The sequence below is a fragment of the Benincasa hispida genome, chromosome 6, assembly GCF_027475165.1.
Source record: "Benincasa hispida cultivar pf3 chromosome 6, pf3_genome.v1.1, whole genome shotgun sequence".
Classification (NCBI taxonomy): domain Eukaryota; kingdom Viridiplantae; phylum Streptophyta; class Magnoliopsida; order Cucurbitales; family Cucurbitaceae; genus Benincasa; species Benincasa hispida.
Window position 1 is genome coordinate 16,194,751 of NC_143483.1, and position 20,426 is coordinate 16,215,176.

The 20,426-nt window shown below is 34.9% G+C and overlaps 1 protein-coding gene across 1 annotated transcript; it reads right to left on the bottom strand.

The window, feature by feature from the left end:
- Nucleotides 1-1,440: 1,440 nt before the first annotated feature.
- LOC150035470 (uncharacterized) lies at nt 1,441-16,858 on the bottom strand. Its single transcript, XM_090314321.1, has 2 exons — nt 16,572-16,858; nt 1,441-1,579 (listed from the first exon to the last, which is right to left on the bottom strand). The coding sequence occupies exons 1-2, from the start codon at nt 16,856-16,858 to the stop codon at nt 1,441-1,443; spliced, it is 426 nt and encodes a 141-aa protein (XP_090170447.1).
- Between the last annotated feature and the right edge of the window lie 3,568 nt (nt 16,859-20,426).

Consider the following 20,426-nt stretch of genomic DNA (forward strand, 5'->3'; position numbering starts at 1 on the left):
ATTTGGTCAAGGATTCATTAACTCGTTTAATTCATTCTATAAGTGTGACCCTTTCATTTTCAAATTTCAGAGGTACGCTTCAATAGGCTACCGTTAGAAAAGACAACTATTGAAAATTAACCTAAGAAACACTATCCATTGTTGGAGTTTATGTTGTTCCAAAACCTATGATCAGGCCCTCCGAAGGGATGGTCGCTCTAGGACGACACACAAAAGAATTATAAGAATCTCACAATGCAACCTAATGAAGGAGGCCATAGGATACGTTGACACGTGACCTTCTCCAACTTACTTTGAACATTTCCCCTATTCACCTTGATATTAACCCATGCAAACACTTTTTGAAGGGAGGCCGCGCCCAGGGTGACACGAAGCCGAGCATGAATCTCACGATGTGAACTCTTAAGGATGTGAGAATATAAAAAATATATATCTCATATACCATTTTTCTCCCACTAAAATGTTTTAATTAATTTAGGATTTTGTTATACTTAACTAAATTCTGGCTAATGAATCTATATAAGTCTATGCCTATTATAACTCTTATAATAAGATCTTTATACTAAAGTTCTAGGTATATTAAACCATTTAGTTTACCTAGTGACATTGCATGCTAATAGGACCTCGGTTAATTCAACTCAGGTTCCGATCCACTACCCAGTTAGGAGTTGTTATGTAAACCGTCAACATAAATACCTCCAGTCTAGACAGAACTGTATCAGTTGAGTTCCCTTATAACCTTAATCCTATTTGTCCTACTTAGAAATTTTAAAACTATTTTACAAGAAACTAAGTAATTATTCTAATCTAATAAGAAATGTGATCTTAGGATTAATTAATTTTAAACAATTTAAAATTAATATATTTTTTCTAAGATTCTATGTTTGCATGCAACTCTTTGTTATAGGTTAATAGTTGCTAATCATTAATTTTTATAACTATTACAAATTTTAAGATTAGTTTTATAACATGCTCATTATGATTTTAATTAATTAACAATCATATTCTAATTACAATAAACCATATTACATGCATTTCATGATTTTAATATAACTATTATATTAAGTTATAGATATATCATGTTCAATGCATGTTGATTTTCAATTAAATATAATACTTATATAATATTATGAAAATCAACCAAGCATATTCATATACATTAATAAATATAACTAATTATATTTTCTAATTAATATCATGCAACATGCTTCTCCAATTTCATAAATTTAACATATCACATACATTAAACAAATCTTGAAATTATAAATCATGCATTTCATAATATACAAAAAATGTATGAAAATGCTTAACCTAAGGTGGGATTTATTTAAATGACATCCACAAAGCATTTAAATAGAAAATGAACCTACAATTTTGGCCCCTTGGATAAAATAAAGTAGTAAATTACACTACTTTAGCTAATCTATCCTAAAATTTCTTCTACCACTCTAGAACCGGACCAAACCAACCTGAACCGGCCTGAATCGGATCACCAACCTGAAAACCAAGCCAATCCCACAGAACCGGACCACCAACTGAACCACAGTCTAATCGGAACTGCTTTGTTAACCCTAATTCTCTACAGAATTATGCAAGGATGCAAAATGTCGAAAGAATTGCGATTTTTGGCAAAATTAATCTCGATCTTCATCGGCACGAACCCTAATTCTAGACCCAAACTTATAGAGGAACTATTTACAACAATAACACCCAAAAAACACTAGGGCCTTTACATTTATCATATCAAAATTGTAAATCTGAGGCCAAATATTGTAGAAAACATTCACTTGCAAACCACAACATTCATAGTGCAGTAAATCCGGATATTACGATTTGGCTCTGATACCAATTGAAGGGATGAAAACCCTAACGCATAGTGGAAGCTAAAACACAAAATGATTTCGATTTATTTTTTTTAATTGGCATTTAAAATCTGCATTGGAATAAAAGGGAATATTGATTAAGGATAAAATTCCTAAAAAGACTAATTATACAGGCGAAGAAATCCTACCTTGCAAATCTTTTGACAATTCTATAGAATTTCTCAATTGAATTGGGATTGGGCATCACCACCTGGAAACTTCCTTATTATTGCAGGGAATTGAGGCTATGGAGAATTGTGGGATTATCTCTTTTGGGATTTGAGAATATCAGATGACGACTTTTCTTTCTTTTATCAGGAAGAAGAAAACACAAAAAGAGCTTGAGAGCCTTTCCCTACCTCCGCAAAAACATAACCCTTTTGTTATAAAGAAAGGGATGATAAGAGAGTGAGAGAAAAATGTGGGATTGATCCCACGTTTTCTCGAATTAAATTTATTTATTAAATCATATTTGATTAAATGATCATTTAAACCATATTTAAATGATTACCTCTTACATAACCTATAGTTGTAATGTGCATCTAATGTACATTAATTTTAACCTAACGTTTTTATTTAATCAATTTAATTAAATTCAAAATTAAATTAAATTAAATAATTAATTAATTTTTCAAGTAATTAATCATCCAATTAAACATCAAATATTTAATTTAATTTTCCATTTGAATCGTATTAAAAAAAACATTTCTCTCATTGAACCTATAGTTTTAATGCACATCCAATGCACATTTTTTTTAACCCATAATTTTCATTATGAATCTTATTCAAATTAAATTAATATTTGAACACCTTTCAAATATTTCGTTCTCGCATTGATTAATATTTAATCATATCCAACATTAATAATAAAGTCTAAAATTAAACTTTATATTCAAATGTATCAACATACATTAAAAAAAATTCAATTCTGAATTTAAACATTTCAAATTCAATTTAATGACAAATTAACTCAATGCCCTTTACAAACTAGGAATGGGACCTAATGGACCTACAGATCAGAAGCTCCAACATGTGAGATTAATTAGTTAAACTCATTAACCAAATTAATAAATATTCGTTAATTGTGGATACACTCCACTAAAGACCCACAACTGCACTCTTCTCACTATATATATGTTTCTGTGTCCACGGATATAGACCAATAATAACAAGTTAGTCCTTCACGAGTGTTTGTAATACCAGTTTGGTCAAATTATCGTTTTACCCCTAGGTTACCTTTACATCCTTAAGTACCAGTGTTTCTCTAATGAACAACCTGTTTATGGTCCAATCATGGGCCAGTGAGAGGGTAGAGCCCTTTGTTCAAGTTCTGGAGACACCACTTATAGGAACACTCATCTACTTACCCTGAAGTTGGGAAGAATGAAATCCATCTTATATGATTATGTTCCTAGATACCCACTTGGACTTATCCCCAAAATAGTTGGCATATTAAGTCGGCGAACTGGCCACTCTCACCCATACAAATCAAAGGACAATCCTTCATGAACAGGAGTTCATAATATACTCAAGAGTAAGACTTAGTTTCCTAGGTCATCCTATTGAAATACAAACCTAACTAGTCAACGAAGTTACATCTAGTGGTTATTATTTCGGGGTCTGGTCGTGTGCAAACTCATTACACAAAATACCCGAACTGGCATGTCTCTTATACGAATGCATTGGATAACTACGTTTGTCAAATATAAAGTGGGTCATATTCATAGTGTTACCATGATAAGGTACCCAACTTTATCCCTATACATATACCCTTTCAGCTGTATCTTGAACATTGGTCCTTAGATATCTCTACATACAGTTCAAACTCATAAATAGCCTAGGATGTTAGTTTATTGGATTTTAGGGTTAATAAGACAAAATTAAATAAAACATCAGTAACACTTATTAATAAAAACATTAATAACTATTTATTAATGACGATCATTTAATTACATTCACTATCTACGAGTTTTAGGGCATAAATCCCAACTTCCTTCTTGCATCAGTACACATCCTAAACCCTGTCTGGATGCACCACGGTAATTCTCAAACTCTTTCATTAGTGTAGGAAGAGTTAAAATATGTGTGGACACCAGTCTTCGCTTCAACTCTAGGAAGCTCTATTCACATTCATTTTACCACTCAAACTTTACATCCTTCTTCATTAGATTGGTCAATGGAAGAGCTATCTTTGAAAAGCCTTCCACGAATCTCCTGTAATAACCTACCAAACCATGAAAACTGTGTACCTCTAACAACATGGCAGGTCGCTCCCATCTTACTATTGCTTCTATTTTTTTGAAGATCTACACTTACTCCTACAGACGACACTACGTGTCCTAAAAACATAATCTGTTCCAGCCAGAATTCACATTTGTTGAACTTAGCATATAACTTCTTTTCTCACAATGTTTGCAGCACAACTCTCAAGTGTTCCATATGTTTTTCCCTGTCAACAAAATATACTAGAATATCATCAGTAAAACAATCACAAACTGATCTAGGTAAGGATGAAATATTCTATTCATAAGATCCATAAACACTGCAGGGGCATTCGTCAAACCAAACAGCATGACTAGAAACTTATAATGTCCATATTTGGTCCTCAAAGTAGTCTTAGGAACATTTACTTCTTTAACCTTTAATTGGTGATAACCTGATCTCAATTCTATCTTGGAGATTGTTGCTCCCTTCAATTGATCAAAAAGGTCATCAATATGGGGTAACACGTACTTGTTCCTATCGTTACCTTATTCAACTGCCTATAGTCAATGCACTGATAGGATATACTAGCATGCAACGGAAGCAAACAGAATCAATAAGCACTCTAATTACATTTAATTTGAGTTCTAAAGCATTATTTTGCAGAAAATAACAAGTGGGTTTCAAATAAACATACATTTAATGAATTTGTCTAAATCCAAGCTGCTCGTCACTCGAATTCAGCTCCAATTCGATAGTGAACCACCAAGAGATCTTCTCTACTATTCTCAGCCTTGAATTTGAGTGGTGTAACTCGAATTTAAGTGAATTTGTTGAAGGAGTTATATAACATGCAACAGAAGAATTCAGAATCAATAAGAACTCTAACTACACTTAATTTGAGTTTGAAACATGCTACTCAATGGAAGTTCACAAGAGGGTTTGAGCTACACTTTACCTTTGAAGAAAAACCCATGAATTCAACAAGTAATCTAGAAATTTTAGCTCGAATCTTCAAGTAGACCACCACCAAGATCTTCTCCACTAAACTCAAGGAGGATTGTGTGGTGGAAACACTCAAATTGAACTGAATTTGGATGAACTTAGGTGAAGGCTATAGGTTTTCACAGCAGCAGTAATTCAGGTTTAAAATCATAGCATGGCTGCCTAATTCTCAACATTTAGCTTCAATATATAAGCCCAAATATGCATGGATATAGTTTTTTCGCAGAGGCCAGCTCCTGCTTCACCAATTTAATGAATTAAAAATGGATTTTGGTGATTAACCACATAAATGAGATAGTGAATTTTTCCCAAAATTTGGAAAAGTCCACTATGACTCATTTAAATTTTTTTTTAATCAAAACGTTAAAAAAATGATTTTCGATTTAAATAAACTATTTTATTTAAATATTTAGTTTTATAAAATTAATTCTAATTAATTAATTTAAATAAACTAATTTTAATTTTAATTAAACCTTTTAATTAAATTATAAATGTAATATCCTAATATTAATTAATAAGACACGAATTCCAGTAATGTGATTCAATTTCTACAATTAATATTTAAATCATAATTTAAATTGACTTAAATATTAATAGAATCTCCAATTTCGTTTAATTTCGATTAAATTATATGTTTCAATGATATTGTATACAATTAATTGAAACCCTAAACTGAATTTGAACGTTTCAAATTCATAAACCTAATTTCAAATTTCATCCAATAATACTCAATTTATTAACCCAATTTATGAGCTAGTAGAGGGACCTAATGGACCTACAGATCATGAGCTCCAATGATTTGTAATTAATTGGTTAATCTCTTTAAATCGAATTTATTACTATTCGTTAACTATTAAGACATACCACTATAGCTCGATAGTTGACTCTCCTCACTGTAGATGTATTTCTATCCATTTTAACCCTAATCGGTAAGTCGATGCTTCATAGGTCGTTCGTATTTACAGCTAGGTCAAAATTACCGTTTTACCCCTGTGAATACATCTTGCTCATTAAGCTCCTACTGACCCTTTATTGAACAACTGATTTATAATACCACTTATAAATCATGTTCCTTTCTATCAAGAGAGGGCAGGGCCCCTTTGTTCAAGACCAAGCATCAGCACTTAAGAGAACAACCTATCTGCTAACCCTAAGACGGGTAGGAGTGAATTCCATCTTGAATAGCTATGTTCCCAGATATCTATCCGGTCTTATCCCCAAAATGGGAGGCTTATTGAGAGTGTTGTTAGACTACTCTCACCTATGCAGATCAAAGGATAATGTCGAAATAAACAAGAGTTCATAGTTAGATCACAATTAAGATCGAGTTACTCTAGGTCATTTTACTTTGAAATAGTCAGTTGTAACAATAAATAGTCGTTATAAAGAAAAGTGACTATTTCGAGGTCCAGTCTTATGTAAACTCATTGCATAGGATGCTCCCACTCATATCTACATGAATAATTTGTGGATCACATCATTTGTATCAGTATACAAAATGGGTCGCATCCAATGGTGTTACCAGGATGAGATACCCAACTTCATCTATATACTTTATAGACTATTTAGGCTATATACTATAACTTGACCCTGGTTATGTCACCACATAAAATTAAAATATTCATACTATAGCCATTGATTTGTTTATTGGATTTTCATAATAGAATGCAATATCAACAACTTTATTGAATAAAATACTCAATAATATTTTTGGATTTCTAATGGATGTAGCTTGATTCTAAAGCACTGATTCGTTTTTCTCAATGTATTGCTTCAGTAAGCTCTCTAAGGACGAAGATTGCGATGCTTGTGAGCTGCTAGCTTGGCTTTGCGCTGGACCGTTGTTTTGCGGAAAAAATCCGGGTGGCCTTCCTTTTTGTGCCATAGGTTGAAAGCTTTGTTGTTAATTTTTCCACGCAAAATTTGGGTGGTTTTGCCACCCTGGGTTATATGTATTGGAATAGGCGTTATCTCTCATGAAGCATACCGACTACAGGTTTGTTGGGCATTCCTCCATCGGGTGAGCATCTCCGCAAAAGACACAACTGATTTTGTAGGGATGCCTTTCTTTTCTCCCGTATTATTAATTGTGATGCCTTGTATCAGACTCATCATCGCAATCATTTGATTTTGTAGGGATGCCATGGCCCCATTGTTTGCGTCATTATCTTTAATTCTTAATCTCTAATCGCTTTCCCTCAAATTCTAGTGATTTTTGGAAATGCGATCAAGTATACTCTTAGCCTCCTCATATGTTTTGTCGAGCAGACTACCAGCGGCTGCCGCATTGACAGCGGTCTGCGAAGAGGGATTCAATCCTTAGTAGAAAATCTCCATTTGTAGGAAGTCTGGTAAGCCATTATGTGGACAGTCTCTTACCAACCGCTTGAACCTCACCCAGGCATTGCTGAGCAATTCTTCATCTTCTTGTTTAAATTTTTGTATTAATTTCCTTCTCCTCGCATTCTCAGTTGGTGGGAAATATTTCTCCATAAATTTTTCCACCATCTGTTCCCACGAAGTTATCTCTCCTAGTTCGAGAGAATATGCCCATTTCCTCGCCTGATCACACAAAGAAAATGGGAACAGAGTTAGTCAAACTTCCTCGGTTGAGATATTCGGGAACAAAAAAGTGTTGCAGATTTCTTTGAAGCTCTGAAGGTGGGCGTGCAGGTCTTCACCACGCCTTCCTTCAAACTGCGCAGTAGCCTGGATCATCTACAACATTACCAGCTTCATTTCAAACCTCGATCCATCTAATGCTGGCCTCATGATTCCTGGAGAGAAATCATAGAGGTTAGGTGACGCATAGTCCCGGATGGGTCTATTGCGGTCATTCGCTAGAAGGATGGGGTTGGCCATTATATTATTCGCGTTAGCGGTCCTTGCGTCCGGTTGCTCCGCCATTCTTGGTATTCTTTCTCTTTGTTGTTGGCGGTCTCTTAATCTTCTTCCGAATTTCCTCTCAATCTCCGGGTCGTAATTCACCAGAGATTGAGAGTCTGCAAAGAAATCAAAAAAATTACCGTTACCACTCTATTTTACCGAAGTCCTCAGCAACGGCACCAAAAACTTTGTGCTTGATTTTATGAAGTAGAAATATGGATGATATGCGTTGATAAAATTGCGTTGTGCACTAACGTTTCCCCAGCGGAATCCAAGTGTAAATTCCTCTTAGTTTCCTGGTAAGTCCAAAGTTGAACACAGGGACTTGTGAAAATAGATTGCATTGGTAATTTTTATGAAAACCTTGCAATAACCGAGTAAATAAATTGTTGGTTTTTTGTTGATTGAGTTAATGAGAAAATAAACAAATGTGGCAGATTTGAGAAAAGGCAGCTGTGTGATAGATACAATGAGTATGCGATGAACGGGTTGAGAAGATCTTTAGCTAGCATTACTTGGGAATGCATCAGACTATGCGATCATGTTACAACCATACACAATAAGTCATTTTCCAATGCAAATGTGATGCTCCTAAGTCTAGGACGCATGTGTTGAATGCAAAAACGTCCATATAGCTTATTCCTAGGTCTCTACTCTTGTCCTATACGATGATGCAAATTGCACGAAGGCAAGGTGACCGCATACAATCATATCCTATCTCTAGGATGCATGCGATGCGCTAATAACAAATAGTGCTCATTCCTAAGCTCCTATCTCTTGTATTATGCATTCTAATCTAGCTCTACCAAGCCTAGATTCTAACCTGACCTTCCCCAGTCTAGATCCTGTCCTTAGACTACCCTCCCGAGTATGTTTAATGGACAAATGAAGCATATATAATACAAGATAATCGCAAGGAATGAAGATTCCCTGGATGTGCTAGCTAAATGCTTCTCAACCCATTCAACTGATTTAGCTACTCATACGTGAATAACTGAGAGAGAACAGATATAGAGAAGGAAATTCCATTTTTATAAATGAGTTTGAGTACAAAATAACAATGGAAGTAAAGGTAGAAAGCCTGGTAGCAATTCCTTGCTAACCGAGGCTTTTACATTGAAATCTCTATTATGTTCTAAAGATGTTCCCGCTTCCGCAGGCGTCGGTCCTCTCTCTATCCTTGAAGCTTTTGGTGCTCTCCTAAGCTTATCGAAATGATCTGCCAGCACAACTTCCTCCCTCGCGTCCACCTTAAAATGAAAGAGAACTATGAACAAAAGGCGTGCGAACTGAAGTATGAAATCTCTAACTGCTGAACTCCTTCTCTGAAGAATACCCTTGGTGTTTATAGAGTATCCATGGTGAAAGCCGACTTCTCTCTCATGATTGTACAGATGAGACGACTTTAATTCCTAACTGATGCGCCAAATAATTGTCACCGAAAAGATGAATGTACATTGTGACCGTTATCGACTGTCAACTTAATTCGGATTCGACTGTCATCATCTTTCTATCCCATCGCGGTTAATTAGCCTTTCACACAGATGCGCCCGCCATGTTGCGCTGACCAAGTTGCGGTGATCCTTCTCGGATGAATGTTTGCAACACAATCATTGTAAAGCCTTGTAGTGAAATTGTGCTCGACCAGTGATTTCCTATGATCGCAATTCTTGCATTGTATTAACGCATATTCTGCACAAAAATATAAAAATCAACTGTTCTAATGTGTTGAACGCATGCGACTGTAATTTTATGAAATCGATGCTTAATAGACGCAAATTAACATATTTCATCAATGCAATCCAACATTGTTTAAGAACTTAGCACTATGATAACGTGCATTTCTGCCCGTTATCAGGCAGTCAGATACTCCTTCACTAAACCAAACAATTTTGACCAAAACACTATCTCTTGAATAACTTTTATTCCGATTGTCTCCGAAATAACTCTTATTCCTATAGTCGTTTAGTTATCGTTTTCGGTCAAGATCTTTACTAACAATTTAGTAATTCTTGTAAGTGTGACCCTCAATTTCGGATCTTATAGGACGTATGAATATGCCTCCGAAATAGAAAACAATATCCAAGTCGGAACTATAAAACCCTATTCATTTTACTGAAGCTTGGGTTGTTCCGAATCCTATATTACAACCCTCTGAGGGGATAGCCATCATTAAACGACTAGCAAGGGCCACCTAAAGCAAACCAGCAGGCGCAACATAGGAATCTCATAGTTCAAACTAATGGAGGAGACCACAAGATATATTGACACATATCCTTCACCCACTTACTATGAACTACTTCCTCTGTTTACCTTGTTATTGACTCATACAAAACATTTTCCATATGAAGGTCACTCCCAGGGTGACACGAAGCGTCATATGAATCTCACGGTGTAAACTATGTGGAGTCGTGACAGTTGAAATCTATAAATTGAATAATTGATTTATGTTTGAACAACTTCCCCTTATTCACTGCAATCTAGATTTAAGCTAAAAAATATTTTTCGAATGGAAGTTACTTCCAGGGTGACACGAAGTACTGCTTATATCCAAACTGTGAACTCTTAGGGACGCGAGAACTAAGAAAAACATATCGTATATGTTATTAATCTCCCACTGAAGTTTTCTGATAACTCTATCATATAGAAGTTATTAAACTGCCACTGAAGTGTTCTATTGGGTAGATTTATACTTATGTTCTTTTCGGCTAATAAAACAACCCTAATTCTGTGTGGTTTATACAAGTATAACTCTTATAATTGGATTTTAACCTACAATGTCTAAGTGATAAACCCTTTTATTACCTCACATCGCTCACATATGCTCATAAAACCGGTTACCAAAGCTCAATAATTCGGCCATAATGCCCAGGTAGGAGGTGTTCCATAAACCATCAACTTAAATACCCCTAACCTTAGAGAAGATTATAAACCACTTGACTTTGTAAACTAAGTTTTATATGTTTTAACTATTAAAACAAGTGGTCAACCTACGTGAGCATGCAACTGTTGTTTATGGATTTTAAATGTCTAACCCGATTTTATAACAACTTATAAACCTTTAGACATGCTAAACATCCATAACATACATAAAGGCATTCAATATTTAATATAACACTTATATTAAATACAGGAAACCCTAACATGTATACTATATATTATAACAAATTATAACATACTTTCAATGCATGTAACATACTTCCTATGGTGGGATATTTAAATCTAAATAGCATACTGTATGCACATACAAGATTTAATTAATTATAACATACATCAAATGCATAAATAATTAAACACGGACTGATATGATTTTAGTTTTTCATAAACAAGCAAACAAAAGCCTAACTAGTACAAACAGCTAGAAAACAGTCTTTGAACCGCTCGAACACCAACTTGAACCGGACTGGATAAGTCTGAACCGGACCAACAAATTTTGAACTAGACCAGCCAAAAGCACTTTGAGGCTGAACCGGATTTTTCCTCGAGAAAACCGGTCGAGCCGGTTGCTCTCGGTCTAACCTCAAAGTCTTGCTAAAGCCGATCGTGTAGTACTAAAGGCAATTGTCTAACACCATCGCCTTGTGTTGAGAAGAGGTACACGATCGCTTAGTGTCATCTGTCTATCGCATAGAGCAATTGTTTAGCTCTCTAGTAGAATTAGACGATCGGTTTGCACCATCGCCTAGCGCTTCATGTCATCGTTTAGTGTCCACCGCAGCTAAACGATCGTTTAGCCCTATCGTATATAACATCAACGCATCGTTCAATGCCGTAGATATACGACCGTTTAGTTCCATCGCATAGAAACTTCAGCGTATTGCTTAGCACCGCATCTACATGATCGCTCAGCGTCGTATCTAGACGATTGCTTAGCGCTATTGCATAGCACTTCATCGCATCACTTAGCGCACGTCGCAGCTACATGATCATGTAGTGCCATCGTATAGAAAATCCAACCTATCGTTTAGTTCCCACGCAAAAGCTAAATGATCACATAGTGCTATTGTATAGCATTTGAACGCATCGTTTAGCTCCCGCAGGTACACGATCGTTTAGCGTCCAACATCACAACGACCAATGCCTATTGCTATATGATCGTCTGGCCTTTCTTCACATTATGTAACACTTGGAACAAGACGATTGCTTAATAACTGGACCTTAACAATGATTTTGAACAGAAGCTGAAAAACTGGAACAACATCTCGGCCTCCTTCACTTGTTTCTTCAATTACATCTTAATTTCAACTCTAATGACTCCAAATAAATTAAAGACTCTTGCTAACACATAAAAGCTCATCAAATAAGAGCCAATTACAAATGAGAAATTAAAGAGAATTAAAATGTCAAAACTCATAAAACCATATCAGTGCATAAGTTTCATATTTCTTATATAAAACAGCCACCAAAACAAAATTAAATCGAATTGAAGCTTATATGATTCTCTGATACCAATTGTAGGATTGTATCAGCAAGAGCGGAAGTAACAAGGATCATTTAAGCACTCTAATTCATTAATTTTGGCAAAATATAAAGCATGCTCTTGCAGAAAACAAGTGAGTTTCATGACATACCTTTGTAGAACCTCTTCAAAGCACGATCTCCAGCTGCAATCTTCTTTGAATCTTATTGCAAACCACCTCAAGATCTTCCCCACTATTATCTTGGTGTTCTAGATTGAGTTGTGGGACTCAAAACAAGCTTGAATCAAGGGATTATGGAGAACACTTTCTTCACTCCAATCTCACAGCAACAATCATGTTGAAGAACACTTTCTTCACTCCAATCTCACAGCAACAATCATGTTGAAGAACACTTTCTTCAGCAGGAATTATCTCTAAAATTCTCTCTTGTTTGCATACCCGAAATTCACTCCAAACTCTTCAATATATTCAGACTATCATGCAAGGAAGAGAGTTGCATGAGTTGCAGCTCATGCTTGGAGTAACACAAGGCAATGGTGATGGATTTTGTGTGAGCAAGTACAAGATGGATAATGGAAAAACTTGTTTTTCCATTTGTGTATGATACCAACTTTTCAATTTCCATCAAAATCAATTTCAAAATCAATTTTGATTTTAAAACTAAAAATTTTATTAATTTCATAAATTAATTTTCAAATAAAATTAATTAATTTAATATCAAATATTAAATTAATTTTTACACACATCCATCTTTATATATTTAAATCATATTTAAATATAAATTCTCCTATTCCGTTTAATTCTCAAATTAAACATGTAATTATATCTCATATAATTACTAATTCCCATAGTTCTAATTTGAACGTTTCAAATTAACTTATCATGTTAATCTAGAGCTAGTCCAATTATGAGCTATTAGGGGGACCTCACGGACCTACAAATCATGGGCTCCAATGATTCGAGATTAACTTGCTAAACTCAATAGACCAAATTAACCTCCATTCGTTAACTAATAGGTCACTCCACTAAAGGCCATAGTTGCACTCCCCTCACTCTAGATATATTATGTCCACATGATTTAAGCATAATTAGCAAATCGACCCTTCACAGGTTGTTCGTAATAATGGCTGGGTCAAATATCTATTTTACCCAAAGATTACGTCCTATTCTTCAAATTCCTACTGATCCTCTAATGAACAACTCGTTTGTGATCCAATCACTAAACCAAACTTTCTCAGCCCAGTGAGAGGGTGGGACCCCTTGTTCAAGACTTAGATTCAGTACTTGATAGAACAACCTTTCTCCTATCCCTAAATTGGGTAGGCGTGAACTCCGTCTTGCACCCTATGTCCCCAGCTATCTATTAGGTCTTACCCCTAAAATGGGAGGCTTATTGAGACGGTGCTGTTGAGCAAACCCTCATCTATGTAAATCAAAGGATAATCCCGAATAAATAGAAGTTCATAGTTAGCTCATGATTAAGATCGAGTTACCTAGGTCATCTAGATGAAATAGTCAATCTTATACAGTAAAAAGCGTTATAAAGTAAGAGTGACTTATTTCATGGTACAATCTTATGCAAACTCACTTCACATGACTCCCCCACTCCTCATGTCATAACATATATGAATTAGGATCACAGCGTATGCAGCACTTTACAACTCTTTGTAACAACTACAGAGTAGGCCGCATCCAATAGTGTTACCAGAATAAGGTACCCAACCTTATTCATGTATTATAGATCATTTTGAATATTTACTCGAACCTGATCCACTCTTATGTCTCCACATAAAGTTCAAGTACTCATGTAATAGTCATGGGTCTTAGTTTATTGGATTTAGACTTTCATACAATTTATAAAATCAATAATAAGTTTATTGATTATAGAAAATGTTTATCATTTTACAAACTGCGAGTTTTAGGACATAAAACCCAACAGGTTTGCACCTTGCCAGTTTGGTCTCGTTTTCTCTTGTAGATCCATTTACAATCTATGGGTTTAACCCCATGGGATTGATCTACAAGTTCCCAGACATAATTGAAGTACGTTTACTCTATTTCTACGTCCATGGCTTTTATCCACTGTTCCCTATCAACATCTTTCTTCCCTATTTAAAGGTTAATGGATCCTCTAATCCATCATCATGTATGATGTCTAGAGTTTCTGTTAAACCCATATAGCGTTCAGGTTGATGAACAACCCTCCCACTACATCGAGTCATACTCAACTCTTGAGAAGGACGTGATGGGGGCAACAACAGTTGTTGATGGACGAGCTTAATCAACAACTCTTGTTGATTTTTCTGTAGTATCTTTGGTCATTTCTTGTAATATTAGTTTACTGCAAGGTTGATGATTTTTAATATGATCTTCTTCCAAGAATGTAGCGTTTGTTGATACAAACACTTTATCTTCTTGAAGATGATAAAACAATCCTCCTTTTGTTTCTTTTGGGTATCCTACAAAGAGGCATAATTTTGAACGTGTTTCCAGTTTCTTAGGATTTTGTACCAACACGTGTGCTGGACATCCCCAGATCCAGAAATGACGTAAACTACTTTTGCGCCCTTTCCATAACTCATGCGGTGTTTCTAAAACACTTTTTGAGGGAACGACATTCAGAATATATACCGCATTTTGTACTGCATACCCCCAAAAGGATAGGTAACTGAGCGTAACTCATCATTGATCAGACCATGTCCAACAAGGTTTGATTTCTCCTTTCTACAACATCGTTTTGTTGTAGTATTCAGGTGCTATGAGTTGGGATTGAATTCCATGATCTACTAAATAGTTCCAGAATTATAAGTCTATATACTCACCACCTCGATCAGATCGAAGTGTTTTAATTCTTTTACCTAACAAGTTTTTTATTTCGGTCTTAAATTCTTTGAACTTTACAAGAGTTTCAAACTTGTGACTTATTTAGTAAATATAGCCATATCTAGAGTAATAATCAATGAAATTGACAAAATACTGATATCCACCTCGTGCTTTTACATTTATCGGACCACAGAGGTTTGAATATATAAGTTCGAGAGGTTCTTTCGCACGAAGACCTTTTTCAGAAAAAATATCTTTTAGTCATTTTTCCCTCGAGACATGATTCATATGGAGGTAAAGAACTATCTTCTAACTTAGATGACCGTTTTTAACCAATCTCTCAATCATGTTGAGATTAATGTGACCAAGCCTAAGGTGCCAAAGATAGGCGTTAGGAGAAATTTTTCGTCTTTTATTTTTAGTCTCAGTCGTTTTAAACATCTCCATATTTAGAATGGCTTTTGCTTCAGTTGGTTTTAATATGTACATGTTATTTTCAAGTCTTGCAGAACAAATATGAAAACCTTTTGAAAAAACAAACATTTCATTAAATTCAAAAGATACTTTGTACATATTTTCTAGCAGACAGGAAATGGAGATTAAGTTTCTTTTCATTTTAGGTACATAATATACATTCTTTAGTAAGATGAAAGATTCTCCAAAAAAGTAGCTTGACATCTCCCACTGCTTTAGCCAAAATGACTTCTCCTGATCCCACCTTGAAAGTCATTTCTTATTCAGAAAGTTGTTTCCAAGAACTAGTTTCCTGTAGAAAAGTGCAAACGTGATTAGCAGTGCCCGAATCTAATATCCAGGTTAAGTGAGAATTCTCCACTAGACATGTTTCAACTACTAGTAAATCTGATCTACCTTGGTTTGTCTTTTCTGTTTTCTTTTCAGCTAAATACTTTGGACAATTATGTTTCTAGTGCCCATCCTCTTTGCAATAGTAACATTTTCCTTTGGGAGCTTTATTTTTCTTTGCAATGGGTTTTTTATTCCCTTTTCCCTTCTTCTTCATTTGCACACTTTTGTCTTTTGAAGATGACGAAACAGACTTATTTTTGTTAGCGAGTTTCGTTCCCGATGAAGAACCATTGAGAAACTTTTTTGTCGTGAAATAACATTTACTTCACTTTCTTTAAGTTTCATCATAGACTGGTAAGTCTGTAGTTCGTTCAACAGTGTTGTTAAATTGTAACTAATCTTATTCATCACAGTATTAGTACGAAAAGTTAGACAACTCTTCGAAAGAGATTTTAATATCATACTAACTTGACTATTTTCATTTATGGTCACCCCGTGAGCTTCAGCAATATTGAAATGGACCATCATGTCGAGAACATGTTCTCTTACATTGGTACCATCTTACATGAGTGTATTATAAACATATTGAATGGCTTCATGAAGAACAGAAGACGACGGTTTCCCGAACATTTCCTGAAGCAATGCCATAATCTCACGGGTACTAGCTTTTTCGTTCGCTGTGTCCCAAACATTTCGGTTTACTGTTGAACTGAGAATCGGGGGACATTCCTCCATTACCACAAACCTTAGATCATCCACAACTAATATTGTATTTATGTTTGATTTCCAGTTGGAATGCTTTTCTCCATTAAACTTATCAGAAGTGACCAGTTGCATGATTGAATTCGACATTGCTGGAAAAATTAAACAAATACTATTAAACTTTATGCATCTAAATCCAATTTTAGCAAAGAAATAATAAAGTACCCATTTTTCTTTATTTATTTGCAACGATACTTTAGTGATTTAGAATAGTTGCTATCGAGGGGCAGTCAAAAAATTCCTTCACTGAATCAAGACAATCTTGACCAAATATTATATCCAAAATAACTCTTATTCCTATAGTTCATTTGGTTACCATTTTCGGTCAAGATCTTTACTAACAATTAGTAATTCTTATAAGTGTGACCTGCCATTTTCAAATCTTATAGAACGGTATAAACATTCCCCCGAGTTGGAAGACGATATCCAAGACGGACTATAAGACCCTATTCATTTATGAAGCTTGGGTTGTTTCGAATCTTATGTTACAACCTTCCGTAGGGATCACCATGGTTAACGACTAGCTAGTGCTGCCTAAAAACGACAGCAGACACAACAAAGGAATCTCATGGTTCAAACTAATGGAGGAGACCGTAGGAAAATGTTGACACATTTCCTTCACCCACATACTATGAACTATTTCCCTCATTCACCTTGTTATTGACCCATGCAAACACTTTCTGAATGGTGTAGTCGCAGTAAAAGCGACATAAAGCCGAGCATGGATCTCACGATGTGAACTCTTGGGGACGTGAGAGCTAATAACTATATATCGAATATATTTTTAATCTTCTACTGGAGTGTTTTAAATGTTTGGGTATTCATTTACTTAGGTTTAAAACGGCTAATTTTAAACAACCTAAGTCTGTGATTTTTATTCAAGTACAATGTTTATACTTGGATATTAACCTACAATGTCTAAGCGTTTAAACAAGTTTTAAACCTCACACCGCTCACGCAAGCTCATAAAATCAGTTAACAATGCTCAACACTTCGGTCATAATCCCCAGGTAGGAGGTGTTACGTAAACCGCCAACTTAAGTACCCCCAGCCTTAGACAAGTTTATGTACCGATTTGAGTTTGTAACCAAATTTTATAAGTTAACAATCTATTTTAACCGTTAAAAGAAGTTGTTAACCTAAGTGAGCATGTTCTTCATCTTTATAGATTTTAAAGTCTAATTTCATTTTATAACAAGCAAACAAAAGCGATCCCGTAACATTCTTCAAAAGCATTCAATATTAATATAACACCTACATCAATTTTAACAAACCCTAAAACATGCATATTATATATTATAACTAATTATAACATACAATAATGCATGTAACGTGTTTACCTATGGTGGGATTTTAAATCTAAAATGGCATACTATATCAACAAACATGTTTAATTCAAAAATAATACTCATCACATGCATAAAATAATTAAATAATACTAATATGGTTCAACTTTGGCATTTTCAGCAAGCAAAATAAGTAAATTATTACAAAATTGAATAAAAAAACAAGCTTCAATTTGGGGAAAAACCGCTCGAACCAACCCGAACAGGCCCGAACCACCTGATTCGGACCACCAAGGCTCCTTAAGGGGTTGAATCAGACCGATTTGAGGAAGAACTGGTCGAACCGGATCCCTTCAACCCGCTAACCGAACTAGCAGCGCGCGAACAATTCTGATCTAGGATGAATAGCGTTGTGACGCTGCACCCTAGTGTTGCAATGTTATTCATCAGCGATCCCGTGGTGTTGCAATGCTCGATGAACAGCGTCGCTACGCTGCCTAGACAAAAACCTCAACTCTGTTTTGCTGCTCGACCTTGCTTGCTTCAATCTCCAAATTACAATATAATTTCAACTCTAATGACTCCAAATAAATTATAGACTCTAAAGCACGCATATAAGCTCATCAAATAAGAGCCAATTACAAATTTAACAAAGGAATCAATGAGAAATCTAATGCCGAAGTTGAATTTATACCATATCAGTCCCAAACTTAAGCATGCTTAAAAATTCACCCACCAAACTCAAATTAACGATAATTGAGTACTTAAATCATCCTCTGATACCAATTGAAGGAGTTATATGAAATACAATGGAAGAATTCATAATCAATAGCACTCTAACTACATTTAATTTGAGTTTGAAACATGCTACACAATGGAAGTTCACAAGAGGGTTTGAGCTATACTTTACCTTTGAAGAAAAACTCCACGAATTCAACAAGTAATCCAGAAATTTGAGCTTGAATCTTTAAGTAGACCACCACGAGGATCTTCTCTACTAAACTGAGGATCGTGTGGTGGAAACACTCAAATTGAGTTCAATTTGGATGAACTTGGGTGAGGGTTATAGGTTTTCATAGCAGTAGTAATTCAGGTTTAAAATCATAGCATGGCTGCCTAATTCTCAACATTTAGCTTCAATATATAAGCCCAAATATGCATGGATATGGTGTTTGCATGGAGGCCAGTTGTTGCTTCACCAATTTAATGAATTGAAAATGGATTTTGGTGATTAACCACTTAAATGAGATAGCGGATTTTTCCAAAAATTGGGAAAAGTACACTAAAACTTATTTAATCATTTTTTAATCAAAATGTTAAGAAAATGATTTTCTATTTAAATAAACTATTTCATTTAAATATTTAGTTTTATAAAATTAATTCAAATTAATTAATTTAAATAAAACTAATTTTAATTTTAATTAAACATTTTAATTAAATTAATAATTTAATATCCTAATATTAAATTAATAAAACACCAATTCCATTAATGTGATTCAATTTCATACAATTAATATTTAAATCATAATTTCGATTAAATTAAATGTTTCAATTGTATCGTATATAATTAATTGAAACCCTAAATTGAATTTGAACGTTCCAAATTCATAGCCCTAATTTCAAATTTCATCCAATAATACTCAATTTATTAATCCAATTTATGAGCTAGTAGAGGGACCTAATAGACATACAGATCATAAGCTCCAACGATTTGTAATTAATTGGTTAAACTCTTTAAACCGAATTGATTACTATTCGTTAACTATTAAGACATACCACTATAGCTCGATAGTTGCACTCTTCTCATTGTAGATATATTTCTGTCCATTTTAACCAAAATCGATAAGTCGATCCTTCACAGGTCGTTCGTATTTACAGTTGGGTCAAAATTATCGTTTTACCCTTGTGAATACATCTTGCTCCTTAAGCTCCCACTGGCCCTCTATTGAACAACTTATTTATAATACCACTTATAAATCATGTCCCCCTCTATCAAGAGAGGGCAGGGCCCCTTTGTTCAAGACCAGGCATCAGCACTTAAGAGAACAACCTATCTGCTAACCTTAAGACAGGTAGGAGTGAATTCCATTTTGCATAGCTATGTCCCTAGCTATTATCCGGTCTTATCCCCAAAATGGGTGGCTTATTGAGCAACGTTATTGGACTACTCTCACCTATGCAGATCAAATGGTAATGCCAAAATAAACGGGAGTTCATAGTTAGCTCAAGATTAAGATCGAGTCACCCTAGGTCATTTTAGTTTTAAATAGTCAGTTTTAACAGTAAACGGTTGTTATAAAGAAAAGTGACTATTTCGAGGTCCAGTCTTATGCAAACTCATTGCATAGGATGCCCCACTCACATGAATAATT

Bases quoted from the DNA above. Each gene is read 5' to 3' on its own strand.
- LOC150035470 (XM_090314321.1), bottom strand. From the start codon at position 16,858: ATGTCGAATTCAATCATGCAACTGGTCACTTCTGATAAGTTTAATGGA. The intron at 1,580-16,571 runs GTAAGATGGTAC...ATAATTCTGTAG, and splicing joins TATGTTTATAATACACTCAT to AGAATTAGGGTTAACAAAGC.